This window comes from Chenopodium album, chromosome 7 (assembly GCF_948465745.1).
Source record: "Chenopodium album chromosome 7, dcCheAlbu1.1, whole genome shotgun sequence".
Taxonomy (NCBI): Eukaryota; Viridiplantae; Streptophyta; class Magnoliopsida; order Caryophyllales; family Amaranthaceae; genus Chenopodium; species Chenopodium album.
The window spans coordinates 21,692,478-21,717,552 of record NC_137840.1 but is presented as its reverse complement, the minus strand read 5'-3'; the positions used below and the strand labels follow the sequence as shown (position 1 = coordinate 21,717,552).

Genomic DNA, 25,075 nt, shown 5'->3' with positions numbered 1-25,075 from the left:
TCACAACTTCAAGAAAGGGGAGGTTGATATGCAAATTCTTCATGACACTAAGAAATTTTGTGAAATTGTCATTCAACTTCCTCTCCGCAAGCCGACCAGGAAAAGGAACCGGTCCATCAAGATTCCTAGACTCACTAGGAATTGAAGTTGTCTTCACATTGTCAAGCTTCTTCTTCTCCGAACCTCCTTCTATCTCATCACCTTTTTCTTTCTCACCTATCTTATTTTCATTCACACTCTCCTCTCCTCCCTTATTTTCCTCACTATCCCCTTCATTTGGTCCTTCATAGGAAGTTCCCGACCTCAATGTGATCGCCTTACATGTGTCGAGTTTTGGATTGTGAGATGGGTTAGGTTGTGGTTGTCTGGGTAGAGTGGATTGTGAACTAAAAGGAGTTCTCTCGGCCAATTGAGCTAGTTGTGAATCAACCATCTTGTTGTGAGCTCTTATCTCTTGCATTTGTTGCCCAAAAGATTGCATTTGTACATGCATGGCTTGGAGGAGTTGAGTTTGAGTTAGCTCTGCTTGAGGTGCTTGGGTTTGATTGTTGTATTGGTTGTTCCTTGGATAGCTTCCTCTTGGGTTTTGGGGTTGAGATGGAAGTGGATTTTGATATTGAGGGTTGGATTTATAGGAAGGTTGAGCTTGTTGGTTCCATTGTTGAGGTTGAGGTACAAACCCGGGTGGTGGTTAACTCCAAGCTACTCCACCGCCGCTTCCTCTAAATCCCTCTTGCCTTGTGTTGTATGCCGCTACATGTTCGGGGCTTAAACCTCCACAATAGGATGTATCAGGGTTCGTTCCTCCACAATTTTGACAAGAGAAAGAGTTAACTTGAGAAGAGCTTGCTCCACCACTTGAACTTGCATTCACACTCGTGTTCAACTTGGAAAGCCCTTTTGTTAGTTGATCAATTTGATGTTGTAATTGATCAACTTTCTCCAATTCGTAAATACCACCTCTCTTTGGAGCGTTTCTTCTTCAGGCCCCCCAAGAGTAATTCTTTGCTACCTCCTCTATTGTGGCTTCAACTTGATTTTGAGGGATCTTGATTAATTGACCACCCGCCCCCACATCCAAATTGGCTCTTGACATGGGCTCCAATCCGTCGTAGAAAAACCGCATGAGCAACCCTTGATTGTACTCATGGTGGGGACATGCTTGCACCAACTCTTTGAATCTCTCCCGTGCTTCACCAAGACTTTCATCGGCCTCTTGCTCAAATGATGCAATTTTCCTTCTCATTTCGGCGGTCTTCTCTTCAGAGATAAAGCGCTTCAAGAACGCCTTTACAACCTCCCTCCATGTTGTGAGAGTGTTAGGCTTTACTTTCTTTAGCCATTTCTTTGCTCATCTAGTGAGAGATTGCCAAAAAAGGTGCATAAAAATGTAGTCTTGACTCACTTCATTGGTTTGCATCATTGCGCGCAATTCAAGGAATCGGTCCAAATGTTCAATAGGGTCCTCACTTGCACTTTCGGAAAATTGCTCCGATTGGACCATTCGAGTATATTGTGGATGGATTGAGAAGTTAGTTTCCGTGACGCGTAGCAAAATCCCTCCCGTGAGTTCATAATCCTCCGGATTTCCGAACTCACGAAACAAGACATCATTCTCTTGTCCCGCCATTGATTCGTGTGGTGAACTTGAAGAGTAAGTGTCACTCTCACTATCAACTATATCACAAAAACCTCTTCCCTCGTCTTGATAAAGCCTACAAACTTATCTAAAGGTTCGGTTGATTTCGTGGTCAATTTGATGTGAGGGTGCTCCTTGAGACCGCCTAAGCATTCACCAAAGCTAAGCAAACAACTAGCAATGAAAATGATGATAAAACAAAAAAAACAAAATGAAAAGAAAGCAAAATGACTCTAACAAAAGCAATAATATTCGCTAAACAAGCCGCTTCCTCGAAAACGGCGCCAAAATTTGATCGCGGATAGATAGGTCGTTATGCTACTACCCTAACCAAATTAATCATTTATAATACCTAAACCTACACTAAACTAGTTAGTGGCAAGTAAAAGGTCGAACCACTAGGGAAGCACGCTAATTCAACATCAAATATCACTAATGCAAGAGTGAAAAGGGGATTGTTTTTGTTGGTTTTGTTGAGTAGAACACTAAAACTACAAGTAAGCAAGAAAATGATGACTTAAATTGATAGAAAATGACACTAGGGATACGGGGGTGTCCAATATGATTAGAAAGAGGAGAATAATAGTGATTATTGAAACATATGCCAAAGAACACAAGGTTTTACCTAAACTATTCATTCTCATGCAATAGTCTAGGCAAATCAATGAAAGAGGTCTACACTAATACGGATCATTCTCATGCATCCTATTAGTTACAATCAAATCAAGAGAATAAAGAAGCACAATCCATAAAAACTCCACTTTAATAACTCATTCTCATGCAATCATTAAAATAGAGGTGATCCTAATCTAGTTCAACTCACTTTCATGCATTTAAACTAGAAAACATCAAATAGAGTGCAACAATAATCCCAAGCTAATAAAAATCATGTCTTTTATCAATATATGGCATAAGTTCAATCCAACCATCATCATTCATCCAATATCAAATCATATCTTCCACCCCCTTCCCCTAGATAAAAGTTTAGCCTAGAGATAGGAGATTAAGCATAATATCAAAACTAGCAATAAACTCAAGAAACTCAAAACAAAACATGATTGAAATCAATGAAATCAATAATAACTAGATAAACTAATAAGATTGACAAAAATAAGTAACAATAAAACAAATAAATAATATTAAAGGAAAGGAGAAGAGATTACTAAAGAAGGGATTAATGAAATATTATAACTTGGATCATTGCTTGATTGAAGGAAGATTAAAACTTGAGCAAAGTTAAATACAATAAAGGAAGCTTGAATAACAATCTATTTTTCTCTCTCTAGATTAGGCTAATGTTCTTTGGAATTCGTGCTAAATTAATCCAAAAAATTACATCAAAATGTTCTAATATGGGACTTATATAGTTCGTACAGAGCCAGCTGAAAAAAGGAGAGGTCCGACCGAATAATGGGAAGATTCGGCCGGACTACAGGGTAAGTTCGGCTGAACCATGGGTAGGTTCGGTCGAACCTCCCTGATCCTGGTCTGGTCGAACTTCTGTGGTTCGACCACTCCTGCAAAATTGCCAAATTGCATCTTGTCCCTGCCTCGACGTTTGGCCGAACCACTGAGCAGGTTCGGCCACACCTTCAGGAGGTTCGGCCGAACCTCTTCTGAATCATGCTTCCTTCAGCTTCCCTTGAACCTAGCTTCCTCCTCTTGAAAATTCCGATGGTTCCTACAAAGCATAAGCATGGAAATCACAATAAAAACAAAGCGAGAAGACTAAGAAAAGGGAAGATAAAGGAGAAAAGAAAAGAGGAAGCAAAACTAAGTAAAAATGCTTAGAAAAAGGGCCAAACAAGTGCAAATGAGGGGAGAATCCTTAGAGAAAAAGGATAAAAGAATGGCATAAATGCCACTCATCAGGGCCTTCGGATCTTGGCATGAATTTGTTCTTTCTCTTAGCCGAAAATCTCTCCTTCCAAAGATGGAGCCACATAAGATCACCTTCATTGAATTCCCTTGGCTTCTTTAATTTGTTTTCCCTTGCCTTATAACTCTCATTTTCTTTCTCAATTCTCTTCTTGACATCTTCATGAAGTTTTTTCATTGTTTCAACTCTATCTTTTGCCTCAAAGCTTAGTTCCTCTTGAGGAATACTGGCAACAAGTCAAGTGGTAGACGGGGATTGAAACCATACAGTACTTCAAATGATGTTTTCTCGGTAGCTATTCAATGAGAGCGGTTGCAAGCAAATTCAACTTGAGGAAGTTTAAGATCCCAATCTTTCATGTGTTTGCTAATGATATCTCGGAGAACAATGGACATGGTAAGATTAGTTACCTCAGTTTGGCCGTCAATTTGAGGGTGACTAGAGGTACTAAATAAGAGCTTGGTTCCCACTAACTTCCACAAGGTCTTCCAAAAGTAGCTCAAGAACTTAGGATCTCGATCCGACACAATACTTTTTAGAATTCCATGAAGCTTCACCACATCTCTAAAGAACAAGGTAGCCACATGAGAAGCATCATCAGTCTTGTGGCAAGGAATGAAGTAATCCATCTTACTAAAACGATCAACAACAACAAACACGGAATCATTTTTCCTTTGTGTGCGAGGGAGAGAAATCACAAAATCCATACTAAGATCATCCCATGGGTGACTAGTAATCTGAAGAGGATAGTAGAGTCCTTCACGGAATTGACTCTTAGGCTTGTGACAAGCCCCACATCAAGCTATTACATCTTGCACATCACCAAACATCTTGGGCAAATAAAAATGTTCTCGAAAGATGTCATAAGATTTTGCAACCCCAAATTGTCCGGCTAGGCCTCCTTGATGAGCTTCTTTAACAAGTAACCGTCAATGAGAGCATTTTGGAACACAAAGCTTGTTTCCCTTGAAAAGGAAATGTTTTTGCACCATGAAAGAGCCATCGACCCCTTTCTCAAACTTATTCATCAACCCACCAAAATCCTCATCATCACCATACAACTCTTTGAGCAATTCAAACCTTAAAAATTTTGCATCAAGAATAGTGATCGTATAATGCCTCCTAGAAAGAGCATCGGCCACAACATTGCTCTTCCCTTACTTGTATTTAGAAGCGAAAGTGAATGATTGGAGGAATTCAACCCATTTAGCATGCCTTGCATTGAGTTTATGGGAACCAATGATGTACTTGAGAGATTCATGATCGGAATGTAGTACAAATGATCTAGGCCTCAAGTAATCTGACCAATGATCAAGAGCCCTCACAATGGCATAGAAATCCTTGTCATAGGTGCTATATCTCATTCTTTCCCCACCAAGATTCTCACTAAAATAAGCAACCAGTCTCCCTCCTTGAACAAGAACCGCCCCAACTCCAACCCTACCAGCATCATATTCAACCTCAAAGGGTTGATCAAAATTCGAAAGATCCAAGATTGTATATTCACACAACTTCTTCTTGAGGGTCTCAAAAGCCCTTTGAGCCGATGGTGTCCACTCAAAAGTAGCCTTCTTTATGCATTCATTTACCGGAGCCAAAATAGTGCTAAAATTCTTCACAAATCTCCGATAGAAAGAAGCTAGGCCATGAAAACTCCTAACTTGAGTGAGAGTGGTAGGAGTAGGCCAAGATTGAACGGCTTTCACCTTACTAGGGTCCATTGAGATCCCTACATTCAAAATCACATAGCCAAGAAAAACAAAACTATCCGCCATAAAAGTTCATTTTTCTAACTTGGCAAAAAGCCGCTTACTTCTCAATGTTTCAAATTCTTGCCTGAATGTTTAACATGATCGAGTTCACATTTTCTATAAACAAGTATGTCATCAAAATAAACAACAAATTTACCAATGAAGGGGCAAAGTACCTCGTTCATGAGTCTCATGAAAGTGCAAGGAGCATTAGAGAGCCTAAATGGCATAACTAGCCACTTATACAAGCCTTCCTTTGTCTTAAAAGCGGTCTTCAACTCATCTCCTTCACGCATGCAAATTTGATGGTACCCTATCCTCAAGTCAATCTTTGAAAACACCTTGGAATCATGTAACTCATCAAGCATATCATCAAGTCGAGGAATAGGGAAGCGATACTTGATGGTGATTTTATTGATAGCCCTACTATCCACACACATCCTCCATGTACCATCTTTATTTGGAACCAAAAGAGCTGGAACCGAACAAGGGCTAAGGGATTCCCTCACAAATCCTCTTTCTATCAACTCACCAACTTTTTTTTAAGCTCTCTTGTTTCATCGGGGGTACACCTATAAGCCAGTCTATTAGGGCTCACAAATCCTCTTGCTATCAACTCACCAACTTTTTTTGAAGCTCTCTTGTTTCATCGGGGGTACACCTATAAGCCAGTCTATTAGGGAGTTGTGATCCGGGAATAAGATCGATTTGATGCTCAATTCCCCTAATAGGTGGCAAACCAAGTGGGAGATCATCGGGGAAAACATCATGGTACTCAACCAATACTTCCTTGACAAGGGGGTGGATTGGGTTATCTCGCTCACTCTCTTGTGTTTCCTAAGAAGACAAATAAAGATAATGTGTCCTTTATCTATCTCCTTTCCCATCTCATTTTCCCCAATGAGAAGGTTCTCTTTTATTGTGTTTCTAGTACCCAAGGGTTCTTTGTGTTTAATTGTAGGGGACAAGGGGTTGAATACAATCTTCTTATTATCCATCATGTATGAATAAGTGTTCTTTCTTCCATCATGCAACGGATCTCTATCAAATTGCCAAGGTCTTCCAAGTAATACATGACAAGTATCCGTAGGAAATACATCATAAAGCACCTCATCCTTATATAGTTTTCCAATTGAAAAAGAAAGAAGAGCTTGTTTTGTTACCTTCACCTCATTGTGATTGTTAAGCCATTGAAGCTTGTAGAGAGTGGGATGATCAGTAGTTTCAAGATTGAGCTTGCTCACCAATGTTGTTGAAGCCACATTAGTGCAAGAGCCACTATCAATGATAAGGCTGTAAACTCGATCCTTGATGGTGCAACGAGTTTGGAAAATGTTTTCCCTTTGCTCCTCCGCTAAAGGGGTGAAAATGGAGTGAAGTGCCCTTCTCACAACAAGGATTTGACCCTCATCAGCTTCAAATAAAATCTCATCTTCCTCATTATATATAGGGTCCCCAAAATCCTTCATCTCATCTTCGTACTCTTCATCATCCACTTCACGAATCATCATAGCTCTACTATTTGGACACTTGATAACTTTTATTTTGGTATGGTTTTAGGGTGTCTTTGAACCTTGTTTACTTGATAAAATCGGTGTTTTTGTTCACTTTCACTCCATTATTATACAATTTATGTGTATCCTATGCTTCATGGGTTGTTCGTATTTTTATTGAGTTTTTATGCCTAAAGACGATTAAGTGAAGCCTATGGATGATGAACCAAGTTTGAAAGCAAGAAGATGATGGAAAGAAGCCAAGGCAAGGGAGCCAAGTCAAGAAAAAGAAAAAGGCTACAGTAGAGCGGCCTCTCCATCGACTGGAGCGGCCTCTCCTGAGCCACGGCCTCTCCTGGTCAGTGGAGAGGCCTCTCCACCCTGTTGCTGTAGCTATTGCCTTCTTTGGCAGTTTCAAGGAATTTTTTAAGGAGAGGCCTCTCCAACATTGTGTCGCAGCCTCTCCACCTCATTGCTGAACTTCCTGCCTCACTTAGCAGATTTAAAAGAAGAAGTGAGGAGAGGCCTCTCCAACATGGTGTCGCGGCCTCTCCACCTTTTTGAAGAGCCCTCTCTGCCTGGTACGGAACATTCTTCCCCATTTTTCCCAATTTGGAGCGGCTTCTCCAAGACATGGAGCGGCCTCTCCAGTCCTTTGGAGCGGCCTCTCTAGGCCTTAGAGAGGTCGCGCCCGATAGGTTCCGCGAGCTTTCTATTGCGGAGTTTACTATGTAATTAGGGGCTATAAATAGAATTTGGGGGCTCATTTGTACGGATCTTCTTCCTCCTTAACTCCTTTAGACTTATCTTCTTAATTAGTTCATAGTTTTCCTCTCCCTTAGTTTAGTTTCTCAAAAACTCAATCATTTGTAAGAATTATTAGAAGTTTGTTCCATCAATTTAAACATTTTCTCAACCTTGAAGCTTATTTAGTAATCTCTTTCTCTCTCATTTGCTATTTAATTTTCTGGTTTTATCTTTGATTAATCTTAGGTCTTGCTTAATCTTAGTTAATTGTTCTTGCATTCTTAATCATCCTTGTGTAATCTCTCTCCTAGTTTAATTGAATTCATGTTAACCCTAGATTTAATTGTTAGATTACTTTCCACCATGTTTAGTGAGTAGTTTCTTAGTTAGGGGTTGGGTGAAAACCCAACCAAGCAATGGTTGATTGATTTGGATTTTTTCATGTTCTACCTTTGATCGATGGTTGTTTGTGTATGAATTGATTATTGCATGTGTATTTTTATGGCCACTTTATACTCATGTGTTCATCCCTCTTCTCACATCGAAAGATGGGGATTTGGAGTGAGTCCTTTCTTGTGTAATTAGATTATGCTACCTTTATGATTGTGGATGTTTGGTTTCATTGAGTAGGATGCTTTAGTGTGGTAATTAGGTGAGAAATCCCAATTGTTTGTGCTTCATGCTAGTTCGGAACGATCGAGAGACAAACTCGAGCTAGAAACCCACTTCTTATCCTTGATGCTTAATCCTTGTTATTTTGGTACTTAATCTAGGAAGTGTTTATGTTGTAATTTTGAAAGAAGACAATGTTAAATTCCTATTCTATCTTCCATGTGTGCTCATGATTTATCCTTGTTATTGATTCCTTGGTTTTGGTTGGTGTTGAATCCCATTTCCCCTGGCGTTCCTTTATATAGTATTTAACCAATCAAAACCCAATTTGTGACCGAATTAGCTTACAATCGTTTCATACTCTTGGTGTTCATTACCCATTCCCTGTAGATACGATCCTTTACTTACCCTAGACTTGTCTTAGGTTAGTTTAGGTAGAAATATTGTTTGGTTTACGGTGATTGTCCAACGACCAATTATTCCTCTACCAACACTCATTAGCAAAATGTTCATAGCCTCTACACTTGTACCAAGTCTTCCTATTGCTCATCTTGTTGTGATCATCTTTGCTAGAAGAATGCATGGGAGCCTTGCCTTTGTCATCCTTGGCAATGGGTTTGCTTGTCTCATCCTTTGGAGCAAAATAATTCTTGAAGTTAAGTTTAGGATACCCACTAGCACTAATCATCTTGTCATACTTCTCAAACTTGAAAGCCTTTTGCACCACTTGATCAAAACTTCCATGGGCATGCACATCAACCTTTTGCCCAAGCTTCCTCTCAAGACCACCAATATACCGAGCAATATTATGCTCCAGTGCTTCTTAAATCCACTCATAATAGAGAGTTTTTCAAACTCACTAGTATATTTCTCTACCAACATAGTCTCTTGCTTAAGAGAATTCAACTTAAGATATGGATCTTGCAAATAATCTCTAGGCACAAAAGCCTTATTCATATGTTTTTTTAATTTCTCCCAAGAAGTGATTTTTGATTTTCCATCTTTCCTCATAAGATTCTTTAAGTTCACATACCACAAAGAAGCATGTTTTTAAAGCTTAAGGATGGCCAATTTGAAACGGTTTTCATCATTATAACCCCTATATTCAAAGATATTCTCCATATTCCTAACCTAATTTAAGAAATTCATTAGGATCAAGATTACCTTCAAAATCCAAAAATTCCAACTTGATGTCTAGGTCACGGTTTTCCTCATGGTGTCGTTGGCAGTGTTCCCTTCTCCGGTGAGGAGAGTGAGAATCATCTTCTTCACTAGGGCTTCTCCTCCTTCTAGGACTTCTTCTATTCTCCAACACCACAAGAAGTCTATCAAACTTCCTTTTTAAAGCATCCAATCTAGAGTGTTCATTGTAACCTTCATCATCTTCGTAATAGTATCTATCACCCATGTTTCTAGATAGAAAGCTTGTATCTTTGAAACAAAATTTTAAATTTTCTGGGAAAAGATGAGATCTTTTGAGAGAGGGAAAGAGAAACTCAAGAGGTAGGATCTTTCTAGACTAATAACCTAGGCTCTTGATACCAAATGATATGAAATAACCAAGGAAAAACAAGAAAAGGGGAGGAGAAATCAAGTAACAACAATATTAAATCAACAAAACAAGATAAACCTATCTCAACAATCACCAAGATATATGAAATAGGGGTTCTTGATCGAGGGTTAGATAGGTTGTTAAACTACTACCCTGATCAAATTAATCATTTATATTCCTAAACTACCCTAATACAAGTATAGGGGCATGTAAAGGGTCGAACCACTAAGGAAGCTTACTCATTTAACATCAATTTTAACTAATGCAAGAGTAAAAAGGGGAATGTTTTTTGTTGGTTTTTGAATGAAGAGCACTAAAACTACAAATAAGTAGAGAAAATGATGATTAAAATCAAGAGAGAATGACGCTAGGGATACGGGGGTGTCAAACATGATTAGAAAGAGGGGAACAATAATGGTTATCATGAAGAACATGCCAAAGAACACAAGATTCTACCTAAACAATTCATTCTCATGCAATAGTCTAGGCAAATCAATGAAAAAGGTCTATACTAATAAGGGATCATTCTCATGCATCCTATTAGTTACAATCAAATCAAGAGATTAAAGAAGCACAATCCATAAAACTCCACTTTAATAACTCATTCTCATGCAATCATTAAAACAGAGATGATCTTAATCTAGTTCAAATCACTTTCATGCATTTAAACTAGAAAACACCAACTAAAGTGCCACAATAATCTGAAGCTATCAAAAATCATGTCTTTCATCCATTTATGGCATGTGTTCAATCCAACCTTCATCATTCATCCAATATCAACACATATTTTCCACACCTTTCCCCTAGCTAAGAAATTAGCCTAGGATAGGGAGATTAAGCTTAATAACAATAATAAACATGAATTCAAGAAGCACAAAACTAAGCATGATTAAGAACAATGAAAACAATACCAACTAGTTCAACTAAAAAGATGAATGAAATCAATAATTAAGCAAATAAATAATGCTAAAAGAAGAGATTAGAGATTACTAAAGATGAACTTGATTAAAGATTAAAACTTAAAAGAATTGCTTGATTGAAATGAACTTGACCAAAAGTTTAATACAAAAGAGAAACTTGAGCAATAATCTACTTTCTCGCTCTGAATTTATCTAATCTAACCCTATAAGAGAGAAGCTCTCCTAAAACTAGAGAAAAATATCTCATCTTATCTAGAAGTCCTGTACAAAAACAAGCCTCGAATATAAATAGATACGCGCAAAAACGCTGAACAGAGCTCGATGTGCGCCCGCGCAAGGTAGATGTGCGCCCACGCACTGTAGTTGTGCGCCCGCGCCTTCGTGGGTTGGGGCTTGCTGGCTGAGTTGTGCGCCCGCACGCCTTGGTTGTGCGCCCGCACAAGGGAGTGTGCGCCCGCGCACAGGTCACACACAACCCGTGCAAATCTCTCTGCCTCGATTCTGAAATTTACATCCTTCTGCGCGGGTTCTGACAGGGCTGCGCGCCCGCGGCTATGGCCGCGCTCTCGCGCACGTTTTGCACTTCCTCACACCTTGCTTCTTCGATTCTACTCTCGTGCTTACTTTTCCTCTTCTTCGCAATCCAAGATTTCAAATAGCTAAGCACAAGTACCAAGGGAAGCAATCAGGTATAGGCAATGGTGAAAACACGCAATAAAGGGAAGCATTTAAGCATATATGCGATTTCATCCAAAACACATCGAGACATGTATGAACGCATTATTTGAACAAAACAACTACAAAACACCTCAAGACAAGCTAAAACAAAGCATAAACACTTCCCTAAGAGTGACATAAATGTCACTCATCAAATTCCCCCAATCTAAACCTTTGCTCGTCCTCGAGCAAAACTAGAGAAAAAGAGAATAAGATGAAATTATTGAAAGCAAAAGAAACAAAATAGAAACAAAGAGAAAGAATGTACACTAACTCACTGCCATAGGAATCACGGATGCATTTAGCGTATGCATCAAGCCCTTTAAACCCCTAGATCGCCCTAGAGGACGAGTGTGCTCTCGTGAGGGTTTCCTAAGAGCTTAACCCATTACTCTAGACAAAACCAAAGCAAAACAAAAAGAAAAAAGAAAATCAAACACAAAAGGCAAACACAACCATGACCAACATAACATGGCAAGGTTTAGGTAAACCAATCAAGCTCAAAGGCGGAAAATACTCCATTTGGATCAAAAAGGAAGAACATGGATACTTCATGCTTTCATTCAAATCAAATTCAATGACCTCTTCTCCTACTTTGAGTGAAATTTTTGCACTCTTAACATCCATCATGACACCCGAGGTAACAAGAAAAGGTCTACCAAGAGTAATGGGAATGGTAGCATCTTCATCCATTTCAAGAACAACAAAATCTACCGAAATCACAAACTTTCCTTGTAACACCCCAATAATTCTCTCTTTAAACCTGTGAGGACCCTGAACAACATTCAAGAGAATTACTGGCGTGCTACCGCCACGTGTTCAAACGTTAAGGATTTATTAGAAAATAGCAACGGAAAAACTAAATAGGTTATAAATAAGTTTCAAAACCAACGAATGAAACCAAATTAAGTCATACAACTTGGAACCATTAAGGCCCTTATTCAAAACCCAATAAAAGTAGTAAGTTATTAAATTCAGTGTTCAAATAAATTCAAACCCAAAAGAAATAGTGTCGAATAAAATCGAATTAAAATAAATTCAAACTTGCAAAAGAAATAAAATGCAAACAACCAACTCTCTACTCAAGATCCCACAACCCTGATGAATGCTGCATGTGTAAGAACCTGTGGTAATTCTGCTCCCCAATATTACAAGTGTAAAAATTGGATCGTCACAGGGTCATTGAAAGGCGAAGGCCGTGACCAAAGAAAGATACATAAAGCACGCAATCAGCAAAGCTGAGTACATACAAGCTGCAAATTAAAATAAATTAAGAAATCCATAACATGCTACTAATAATCAATCATCATGCATCATTAAATTATAGACTCAACACACGACTCAACTATTTATATTACTAAGACTCCATTAATTAATAATAGGTAAATCATTATTTTTATTCATTGGATTACGCAATAGACAAGGTTGTCCAACCCATGCTCCATTTGGAACATCAATAAAAGAAAAACCCTATGCCTCCTTTAGGAAACATCAATAAACATCCAACGACCACGGGCGCGACTCCATGACCGTAGTTAGTATGAGATCTCACCTAACTCCTAGTTTTGAAAAATATTTGAAATAAGAGACTCGTAGATCAGACGGCCTCGAGAAAAGTATACGTCTAATACCCCATGTACCCCAACCCCTGATTGTTATTACTCTAGAAGTGCACCAATCCAGAGTTTTATTGCTCATCCATCTTGCATTTTACGTGATTTACAGGTTTAGACTTGGTGATGACTCATATGCATAACAATACAATCAATCCAATATCAATTCAATCAAGTAAAACAACTTTTCAATTTCAATTCTTGATTTATTAGTGGCAAGCAACATTTATTATTTATTCCTTTACTACCTCGGTGTATAAACACCTTGAGTGCATAAGGCACCCCAAAACCTTAACCTCGTCTTAGAAGACTTAAATTCTTCCTTTACTCATCTTGCATAATCATGAATGAGTAATAAATTAATCATTACACCAATCATATACCTTTGCCTCTAAGCGCACCTTGCATAATTAGAGCACAAATAATACTTGCAATATAAAATAGTGCACGTCATACGAAATTCACAATGTATAAGAAAACAATTTAACTCAGTCATCCCTATACATGATACTAAGTTCTCGATCCGTCGTCCTTAAACATGCACCCAAAAGAAAGGTTTCGTAACTTGTACGTACCTTGAGCAAACGAATTGGTATGTCACTTTACTAACTAGAAATCACCTTCAACAAACTCCTCTCCTAAGCCAAATAATAACATCTCAATCAATTCCCAATCAATCAAATTTATAGCAATACTAACTTACTTTAAAACCTTCAAAATCCAAATCAAACAACACTTTAAAACCTTCCCTTTAGTTAAAATTAAAGGCTTATAAATAGTTCTTTAAATTTTCTTCATAAAAACCTTAAAATACACTCTTATACATGAAATTACAGCAAGTTCAAAGTCAAATAAAAATCTGAAAATTATATAACCCCTAAAAATCTCCCTTTTTAATGGGTGATTAAACCCTCTTTATAAAACATCAAAAGTAGTACTTAGAAACTATTTCCAACACTTAAAACTTCAATAAAGACATATATTTATGCTTAATTAACTTTAAACATAATTAATTTTATTTATCAAACTCAAGGATAATATTTTAAGTATAAAAAAAACTTCGTTAAAATCAAAAACTGCCCGAAAATCATAGTTAGAGGGTGCATTTGGCCACGAGAGGCTGGTGCTCACTACTAAAGATAGTGAGTCTTTCTTAAAACATTGTTTTCACATGGAAAACACTACTTTTTCATCAAAATTGAATGAGTTCAGAATCTGATCGGGATTAAAACGGGATTAATATTATCGAACGAAAATCTAAAAATTAAAACACGAATCTATGTATTCAAAATAATCTGGAATTAAGTTAAACTAATCAGTAGTTATAATCACCAAAATTTCAAAACATCATTACTATAAAAGCCCTAAATCAATTGTTCATAAAAACCCTAAAATCATGATTTTCAATAAATTGAAACCCTAAGTTTATAATTCATAAAATATGAAATTTATAACATAAATATAATCTGAAATTTATAATCATTATACCATTAAAATATAATTTGATACTAAAAATATAATCTTTATACTAAAATCAAAACCCAAAACAATTAAATTAACATTAAGCAAAATAATGAAACAAAGGAGCATGAAAATAACACTAACCTTTTTGTGTGGGAAATTTTTGGGGATTAATGGGGTATTTATAGGAGAGAATGTTGTAGGGTAAGTAAGAAGATTGGGCCTCATAAAATTATTGGGCCAATTAGGTAAATGAAATGGACTAGGCTTTGTTTGTATGATCATGAATTGTAGAACATAGGTTCATAAAATAGTTTGTGCTAAAATAATTTTTGACCAATATTAATAATTTGAAACTTTTGAAATTAAATTATGAAAAATAACAAATAAATATTATAAATAAAATAAATTTTCATTTATAAAATATTTTAAAATACGGGGGATTACATTCCTACTCTCAAAGGAACATCCTCTACCTTCCCCTTTGGAATCTTAATTGACCTATCGGCCAATTGCAAGGTAATTTTGGAAGGCATAAGTTCCCCTAACTCGAGTCTTTGATAAATCGAATATGGCATTAGGCTAACACTAGCTCCTAATTCACATAAGGCATTATCAATTTGCATCTTGTTAATGGCACAAGGGATAGAGAAGTTTCCGGGATCTTTCAACTTGGGTGGCATCTTGTTCATTATAATTGCACTACAATTCTCGATCAAGTTGACCGTCTCCACAACATTACAAGTCCTCCTACCACTCATAATGTCTTTGAGGAATTTTGCATAGTTGGGCATTTGGGTAACAACTTCGGTAAATGGTAGAGAAAGATGAAGTTGCTTAAGCATATCAATAAATCTTCCAAATTGTTCATCCAACTTATGTCTCATGAATCTTTTTGGATATTTGTAGGCATCGTTCGAAGTGCGCCTACGTTAAAAGCATGTGTGAATATGCTTGGCAATCATAGGAAGTGGGAATTAACATAATACGATTAGGGACAAGGAAAGTAGGGAGCCGCCAACAAGTTTTTAAGGAACTTGTAAACCGTTCACGGATCATAAAAGGCAACCACGATTAAGGGACAATGATAGGCAACAACGATTGACCCGTGAAGGTTACACCCCATTCATAATCCATGAGATTACTAACTCCATATGGTTCGGAACCACGAAAGGAGGATCGGGGATGATGGTACGAAGTGAGTCGTGGAGTCACATTCGCCCGTATTGGCCTCTACTCGATTCTTATAGTGAAAAGTGATTCCTGCGATCTCAAAGGCATACAAACAAATTCAATTTGCCCCAATCTATTATTAAGATAAATTGGTTGAATATTAATGCAACACATAATTCTAAAATATCGTGATCACTTTAATTAAAAACAAGATTAAAAAGAACCTAAACCGGTTGTCCAAATTATCTTATTAGGCGTGATTTTCAATTACATATTCCCTTTAAACATGCAATATGGTGATCAATAAATATAATAGAATAACATCAATATTGGAAGCAATTTAACAATAATTCCAACAATATAAAATCGTTAGAAAAATAATAGAAATAAGAGGAACATAATTCTTACTTTGATTCTGTTTGTTTGCAACTACAAAATAATAAACGAGTTAGTAACTTCAAGGAAATAATAATAGAAAAATAATTAAATTAAATTAAATAAAGTAGAGTTGATTTTGGGCCAAACCCTCAAACAGTTTTACCTTTCACGCCTTGGCTTAAGGACAGAACCACGAGTAAAGTATGGACTCCTTAGAGTACTTGAAGAAGAAATTTTGAAATAAGAAGGGTAGGCTAGTGTTTTGGCTAAAGCATAAAAGAGAGAAAAAACTAGAGAGTTAATTGATGCCCCATACATTAGAAATGAGGGGGTATTTATAGAGAAAATGTGTTGAGGGAGCACACGGAACCCTAAAATGATAAAAACCCTAAAAAAGTATCCCGCGACACGGCAAACTGTACCGTGACACGGGAAGTCCCACCGTCATACGGGAAACATTCCCGTGACACGGTGCAATTTTTGAGTGACTCGGGAAATTTTTAGTAAACGGGGAAGAAAACGCGTTAAGGGTTTACGCGGAAAGGACACGGAAATTCCCGTGTCACAGCAAGTTTCCCGTGTCACGAGAAATCCCACCGTTAGACGGGAATGATTCCCGTGACACGGTGGATTCCTGCCGTGGCGCGGGAATTTTCAGCCCGCTTTTCCGTCTAAACACATTTTTAACCCTAATTTTGTTCAGCATTTTAAGTGCCGATTGATAATTTCGGGCCTTTTTTATTTATTATTATTTGGGCTAAAATAAGAAAATAAGCAAATAAAATAAATAAAAGGTTTGGGCCAAAAATAAATAATAAAACAATAAAATAAAAAAGGTTTAGGCTGAAATTAAATAATAAATTTGGGCTGAAATTAAAACTATGCTTTTACCAAACATCAAAACCAATCCATGGACTGTTCAAAAATACGAATTTAATCAAAAACGATTTTTTAAGCACTCTCGGGATTAAATACTGAACCCGACCAATAATGGCAGTGAAAGGTTGTTCATCATCGGGTTTGGTTTTGGGGAGACATTTTTAGGTGTCTACAGAAGCCCCCACTTTGACTGAGTTTGTAGAAACGTCAGTTTCGAAAACGATAGTCAAAGTAGTTGATAGGGACGGAGAATGATTTAAGACGTTTTGCGATCCTAAATCACTCTGTATACGCCGATACCTGCAGAAAAATGTTAATTCCATAGATAAAAGAGTAAAAGGATAGAATACGTATCTGGCACCAGTGTATCGGTGACAAATGAGTTTGGCAGCTTCCTATGCTTGAAGGAATCTACCGGATGACGTTTGTTGAAACGCTTTCCATGCTTGAGGAAAGCCGACTGAGGAGTTTGGTAGTTTTCTAAGCCTGAAGAAACCTACCGGATGATACTTTCAATGTCTGAGGAAAGTCGACATATGATTTTGGCGTCATTCTATGCTTGAAGAAATCCACCGATAATGCTTTCCATGCTTGAGAAAAGCCGACAAAGGAATTTGGCGGTTTTCTATGCTTGAAGAAAAATCCACCGATAACGCTTTCCATGCTTGAGGAAAGCCGACTTGGCGGTTTTTTATACTTGAAGAAAAAATCCACCGATAACGCTTTCCAAGCTTGAGGAAAGCCGACTTGGTGGTTTTCTATACTTGAAGAAAAATCCACCGATAACGCTTTCCAAGCTTGAGAAAAGCCGACTTGGCGGTTTTCTATACTTGAAGAAAAAATCCACCGATAACGCTTTCCATGCTTGAGGAAAGCCGACTTGGCGGTTTTCTATACTTGAAGAAAAAATCCACCGATAACGCTTTCCATGCTTGAGGAAAGCCGACTTGGCGGTTTTCTATACTTGAAGAAAAATCCACCGATATTGCTTTCCAAGCTTGAGAAAAGCCGACGACTACTGTAATCGCTGAAATTTGCAGGTGTATGTAATCTGGGAAAAATTCTAGCTTTCTTTGTTTACTTGATCTAGGTCATTATTTTCAAATGAATATTCAACTCTTTTTAGTTGACCTATAGTCATTTTGCTTTTCTCTTCCTCATTGTCATCTGATTCTGAATTTTCTATCTCTTCTCCTTCCATCATATTATTTATTTCTTCATAATTTTCATCTTCAAACTCATCACTAACTTTAGGTTCTTCATTATACTCATTTTCTTCTTCTATGATTTCTATTATTCCTTTATTATTGCTGAAAGCCAATTCTAAAGCCTCGTCTTCTAGCATTTCTATGTAATCCAACTTCCTAAGGCTTCTATTAGTTTATGATTAGCTTTCTTACATTCATTAGCATAATGTCCTAATTCTCCACAAGACCAACACTTGCATGTCTTCTTTTTCGCTGGACAATATATTGCCTTTCTGAAAGACCTACTTGGTTTTCTATATTTATGTTTATAATACTTCTTCTTATAGGTTTCTCCTCTTGATCGGTTAAATTTATTTTTCTTATAATTTTTTCTCTTATTATAATTTTTTTCCCATTCATAGTTATTTGGGAAATCTGAACAAGTGAGAAATTGTCTTTTCATTTGTTGAGTTCCTGTAACCTCTCTATATTTCTTTTCAATCCATTTTCTTAGAAAAGCAATTCTATTACCTAAGCTAAGGTATCCCTAGCTAAGAATTTCTCTCTCCATTCTTGATATATTTCACTAATTTCTTCATTAATGGGATTTGGTAATTTATCGTAGAATATTCCAAGATTTGTTTCGTTTTCACCAATTTTATAATAACATGTTTCAAATTCCATAATGAAATTTATCAACATATTTCATATTACAGATGGAAAAATTACTCAACTTCCTTAGATATTCCATTTGTTTTTCATTAGTTACGGCTCTAGGATCTATGAGTTCTAACTCAGTGTATTGACATAACTGTCTGAACATTCTAGTAGATGACTCACTAGCTCTTAATGCAGTTTTGACTTCTTCATCTATTCCATCGTACCATTCTTCTACACATCCATAGAGACTTTGTTTGATAAAATTTAATAATTTTTTTGAAGTCCATTCAGTGTTTAAATTAAGTACACTACTCATACTCTTTTTCCACTAATCTAAAACATCTTGTCTATCTCTTACACCATCTAGTTTAAGCTTATAACTAGTTTAACTTATAGGTTCAAGGGTCACTTCTTCTTGTTTAGGTGTATGATTAAGCATAACCTTGACACTAAATTGGGTAGTCTTCCTTGGTATGTATCTTGGCCGTGTGCAACTTCCTTCTCCTTGATACCTAGGTCTTTGAATAACATTGTTTACGTTAATGTTTTCATTAATAATTTCTTCTCCAACATCATTATTATCCATTACTCTTTTTCCTAGTTTAATTTAAATCTTTTGTCGAACAACTTCTATGGGTAGAAAGTCTAGATCATTTAACTTCATTAATCCCATTTGTTGATATAAATCTTCCTCTAAAGTAACGTAATTATTTTCCTCTATTTCATTATCAGAAGCAATCCCTTTTTAAGAAATTAAGTTCATGATTTCGTTAAGCTTATTAGGGTCTTCTATTAAATAGGGCTTGTTATTCCTTAAGCGTTTTCTCTTGAAGATGAGAGCTCATCTTTAGTTTCTTTATTCTTTTCTTGGTTACTAGTAGGTCTTTTAGGGAGTGATACAATAAACTTTTTATTTTTATCTAAATTTTGAAAAGGATACTTATATTTATACGGGAGAATTTTCTCTTTATTAGGTGATACTTCTATTCCGAATTGATGCCTAACTTCGTTTGTTAAAGCAAGTTGAACTTATTTAACCTGTTCTTTTAAATCGCTTACTTTTTTTTATTAATATCGGTTGTTGCTATTGATATCTTATTTTCGATATTAATACAACGAGCATGTATGTTATTAACTTTCGATCTTAATTCACCAATTTGATCTACTATATAATTAAGAATTGAGCCAAAATTACTAGTATTTTCAGGAATATGATAATAATGCATAAAATCAGGTTTTTTTACACTCAGTAGAAGGTCTAGTATTCTCTAATTTTACCTAATTATTAATTAAATTAACAACTTAATTTAACTTTTAACCGTATGGCTCTGATACCAAATCTCACAGCTTAACAATTTCTAATTTATAATAACAGTATCGTCTTCCTTAATAACATATTTCACTTATATGATAACAGTATACGAATATAATACTTAGTTTCAAACACAAATACTTAGCCTTTTAATATATAAATATTGCTGAAAAGAGCAAAATGACACCTCGAAAAAAATATTGAAGATACATATAAAAATATTAAATTTATAATAACAAGATCAAACTTAAAATAACAGTATTAAAATAGCAAATGACGTTTTTCCAACACTTAGCGGAAAAAAAAAATTCAATGTAGATATAGACCTTCGTTGTCCATTTTTTTTTTTTTTGAAAAAAGTCTTAAATGACACTAAATTTCATTAATATAAGTCATACGACATCCACAATTGATAATGAAAACAAATTTAACAAAATCAAACAAGAATTAATCGGCAGACTATCGTAAACCCAGGTAGCGCCGTTGAATGCGTTTCGACGGAGTGGACAAACAAAATTAAAATAAATTGAGTCGTCTTTCCTTTTCCTCTCCCTTTGGTCCTCTGCTATTCTCACGAGAAAAGCAAGCATTATTACACTAATTCCTTATTTCAGTTCCATTTAGTGCAAGATCCTCCTCCCCACCCCCTTTCCCAGTTTCGCTACCAATCGTAATCTTTAATTCTTTTTGAAATATTAATAATACTAGTAAAAATAATAAAAATAATCTGCTCCCCTAATCTAATCTACTTTCATCATCATTTCTTTTTTAAATTTATTAACTTTAATTTAATTTAATTTATGCAACAGCACTGGCCCCAGTTTAGACCAAAAGCAGAAAAAAAAAAGAGAGAGAAATCACATTCTCCCATTTGCTTCTCTCAAACGGCATTCTCCTTCTTCTCCTTTTCACACTCCCTCACTCACTATCTCCCACTCTCTCTCTTTCACTCTCACTTTCTCTCTCCTCCTCCTCCTTTCACCAGTTGCTCAACAACTGAATACCTCTTACATTTTTCTGCTCACCCTAAAAATGTCCAGAAAATTCCTCTAGTTTCTCCATTATCACCTCCCATTTCCTGCAAATACCCAAAAAAAATAGAAAAATCATTGCATGATTTGGGTTTTTTTTTTCTTTATTAATTAATAAAATAAGAAATGGAGAGGAAACAGGGTTTTTTCTCAGCATTAAAAGATGAAGTAGTAAGAGGCTTATCTCCAGGAAAATCAAGGTCTAGAAGTCCAGCAAGAAGTGGGTCAGCCATGACTGGTTTACTTCGACGGCGGAAAGGCCACCACGTGGCAATACCAGAGGTGTTAATCGCGAGATCCGGTAGCTTAAGGCCGCCGGAGATGTTATCGCCGTTAAGAGAGGGTCCTGACCAGTGCAGCTCACGTGAGGAGAGAGAAGAAGGAGGATGGGCCCACTGGATGAAACGGAATCCCTCGGTTTCCGGTTCATCTTCATCTTCTTCCTCGGCTGCTTGTAAAAGGTCGGATCTGAGACTTTTACTTGGTGTTTTGGGTGCGCCGCTAGCTCCGGTGCACGTTAGCGCCACTGAGCCCCTTCCTCATCTCAGCATCAAAGACACTCCCATTGTTAGTCACCTTTCCTCCTCCTTCGGTCTCTTTCACTTTTTTGAATTTATTTTTTTAAGAAAATATTTTGTTTGGCTATCAATTTTTCTTTTTTTTTTTGTTTGTTTTCATTTGTATTTACAGGGGTTCTGATCTGTTCAATTATTTATTTATTTATTTATTTTAATATGATTTATTTCGGAGATAATGCTGAAATAGGCCAATGAGAATGTTTTTTATACACTTGTATTGGTAATTTTCTAGGAATTGATATATTGATGAATTTTATTTTTGATATTATAAATACAAAAATACAAACAGATAAGTTAATAAAACGCATAAATTTATGAGGTCCTGGGAAAATGGACTGTTTATCCGTGATAAAGGAGTAGATTACAAAAAAATTGTGTTAATATCAATATACGGAGTAGAATATAGCCCAATTGTTATATTATTGTTATTATGTTGTTTCATGTATTTTGTGCAGTACCCAATTTACAATAAAATGCTGGAAGGGTTAATAAAAGGCATTAATTAATGAAATTAGAAAAACAAATACTCAGTACAATTTCTGTTGCTGAATTTAGCTGAGATTCTTGGTTGTTGCTTTTGTTTAAAAATATTAAACACAGAATTGGTAGCTTTAGTTGGGGGGTCATTTGTCAATTACTGAACTTGGAATTGCTGATGAAGGGTGGACGATTCTTTTGTATTGTTTCTCTTGGGGCTATCCACAATTGATTTAAGATGTAGCCTATACCTTTGCAACTTGTGATGTTTTGTTGTTGACGGGCCAGTTATGAAGTGTGTCGCATCAAACTCGGGCTTGTATTACGTATGCTCTTTGAATATCTTTGTTATGTATTACCTAGATACTTAAGATTGGGTTTACGAAATTGTTTAAAATCTCTTAGGTTAGGTGAGGGATTTTTTTTCTACATTTAGGTACATTGCTTTCAAAATTCTTGTTTAGGTATGTTGACAAGCAGGAAGCAACTTTAGTTGAATCTCTTGTTCATCAATCAAACTACGAGTATATGTGTTTGGTGGTCTAAGGAATTTACTTTTATACCTGCATTTTTTATTTATTTATTTTTTTGTCATGCCTGGCATGAATTGAGCCCCCCCTCCCCCCTCTCTCTCTCTCTTATATTTCTCTGCATGTGAATATGAAGTTTCTGCTTCTGCCCTTTTGTCCCCATGAATTGTAGGTCTGTAGTAGTACTCCAGCATTATTTAAGGATGGGTTTGGAGTATACAAGGAATTTGTTGTTATTCTATTATAGTCGAATAGACTATCCAAATTTACTACTTATGGTGTAAATTTGAGACTGATCTAACCGAGACTCAAGATGTTTGGTGAACTGTCAATGTTCTTTCTTTTAACTCTGGCTCATTTTGAAAACGAATTTTCTTTTGAGTTTTGGAGGGCCCTTTAGGGATTATGTTGCTAGTTTCATTAGTTCAGTCTTTTTATTAAGCTGTCAGTGTTGTTTGTGTGTTAATTGGTGAATTTATTTTAGGAAACTTCATCTGCACAGTATATTTTGCAACAATATACGGCTGCTTCTGGAGGGTTGAAGCTTCAAAATTCTATCCATAATGCATATGCTATGGGCAAGTTAAAGATGCTAGCTTCTGATATTGAGACTCCTAATAAAGTCATTAAGAACAGAAACTCTTCCAAGTCTGCAGAGTCTGGTGGATTTGTGTTATGGCAGATGAATCCTGACATGTGGTATGTTGAGCTTGCACTTGGTGGTAGCAAGGTTCATGCTGGTTGCAATGGGAAGCTAGTTTGGAGGCACACTCCTTGGCTTGGGGCACATGCTGCTAAAGGTCCTGTTAGACCCCTTCGACGTGCACTTCAGGTGAGTGTCTGGCTTCTTGCGGTAAATAAATTGGTGAATGACTTTGAATCTATCGTATCCTTGTAAAATATCGAGTATGAAGATTTTTATTTATAACTAAGAGGACTTTTATATGAATATAAATCGTAGTTGCCCTTTTAGCTTATATATTTGAAAATTATGCATGTTCTAAATCTCTTGGATTATTTCAATTTATAGGGTCTTGATCCAAGAACCACAGCAGCAATGTTTACAAATGCAAGATGTATTGGTGAAAAGAAGATTAATGGAGAAGATTGCTTCATCCTGAAACTGTGTGCTGATCCCAAGACGTTGAAGGCCAGAAGTGAAGGGCCTGCTGAAATTATACGCCATGTATTGTTTGGTTACTTCAGTCAGAAAACAGGGCTTCTTGTACACATTGAAGATTCTCATTTAACCCGCATTCAGTCTAACGGAGGAGATGCTGTATATTGGGAAACTACGATTAATTCATGTCTTGATGATTACAGGCCTGTGGAAGGTATAATGATTGCTCATTCTGGACGTTCTGTGGTGACCCTTTTTAGATTTGGGGAAACAGCAATGAGCCACACAAAGACAAGGATGGAAGAAGCTTGGACAATTGAAGAAGTAGCTTTCAATGTCCCTGGCTTGTCGATGGACTGTTTTATCCCTCCTGCTGAGATTAGATATAGCTCTGTTGGAGACACTTGTGAGCTCCCCCATGGTGATAGGCTGAAGACCATGTCTGCAACAGCAGCAGCATATCGAGCCAAAGTTGCTTCAATGGACAGATCATATGATAAGAATATGGGTAACATTACCTGGCAGATGGATGATATGCATGTTTGATGGTGGTTTTATTCTGGAATTCTCCATACAGGTTAGTAACAGGGTAGCTAGACTTGTAGAACATAGGATTTTTAAGGTTTTGTGTGTAGGAGCTTTCTTCCCTTTAGCAGAAATTTTCCATTGGATTCTTTTTTCCCATTGAATCTGTAAATAGGAGCACAATGATTCACAAGAAGACTCTTTTACAAAAGGGCAAGTGAGCTTTCACTGTGCAAATGTGAATTTTACTGCGAATCTTTGTGTTGAGTGTGGATCTTGAATCTAATGGATTCTGCGATTTAGTACTTTCCTTGAACTGATGGTATAAAATTATCATCGTCTTTGTAACATTAGTTGAAGTATTGATTCTGCTGACCTAAGTGATGATGAAATATCTTCAAATTATCTTGTACACGGGCTTACATAACTATCTTCAATCGGCCTTTGGTGCCCCTTCGCCGTAATTTTATTTTATCTGTATGCATGTACCCTAGCAGTTGGTGGAGGGATTGCCATTGATCTCGGGCCGAATCCCTGGAATCAAAGCTGCTCTAAATTTAACACTTTTGCTGCTTTTATCTTTGTCTCTTTTACCTTCTTGTTTTTTGTTACACAAACCGAAAGATAATTACATTAATAGGCTATTGTCAAGTTAATAATTACAAGCATCACCTTTAAGCTTATAAAAAACTTGGTGATGGGCAAAAGATAGCTAGAAAGGAACAAAATAGTTCGTGAAACTAGTACAAGTATACTTCAACCAACCATACATTTAAAGCAACCATCCCGAAGAAGGTAATACCAACAATGGACTTGAGTAGTAAGAGCAGCAGTAGCAGCA

General features: G+C 36.6%; 1 protein-coding gene and 1 non-coding gene across 2 annotated transcripts; both read left to right on the top strand.

Moving 5' to 3' along the window:
- Window positions 1-1,141: 1,141 nt before the first annotated feature.
- Window positions 1,142-1,249, top strand: LOC145641173 (small nucleolar RNA R71). Its single transcript, XR_014115236.1, has one exon. It is a non-coding gene; the product is annotated as a small nucleolar RNA R71 (small nucleolar RNA).
- Window positions 1,250-20,847: 19,598 nt separating this feature from the next.
- Window positions 20,848-24,646, top strand: LOC145638954 (uncharacterized). Its single transcript, XM_081690034.1, has 3 exons — window positions 20,848-21,571; window positions 23,074-23,421; window positions 23,620-24,646. The coding sequence occupies exons 1-3, from the start codon at window positions 21,131-21,133 to the stop codon at window positions 24,253-24,255; spliced, it is 1,425 nt and encodes a 474-aa protein (XP_081546160.1). The 5' UTR covers window positions 20,848-21,130; the 3' UTR covers window positions 24,256-24,646.
- Window positions 24,647-25,075: the final 429 nt, after the last annotated feature.

What these genes read in the sequence shown, in the direction of transcription:
- LOC145638954 (XM_081690034.1), top strand. Translation starts at nt 21,131, where the DNA reads ATGGAGAGGAAACAGGGTTTTTTCTCAGCATTAAAAGATGAAGTAGTA. An exon ending in GCATCAAAGACACTCCCATT is followed by an intron (nt 21,572 to 23,073) that starts GTTAGTCACCTT and finishes AATTTATTTTAG; the next exon opens with GAAACTTCATCTGCACAGTA. An exon ending in CCCTTCGACGTGCACTTCAG is followed by an intron (nt 23,422 to 23,619) that starts GTGAGTGTCTGG and finishes TTCAATTTATAG; the next exon opens with GGTCTTGATCCAAGAACCAC.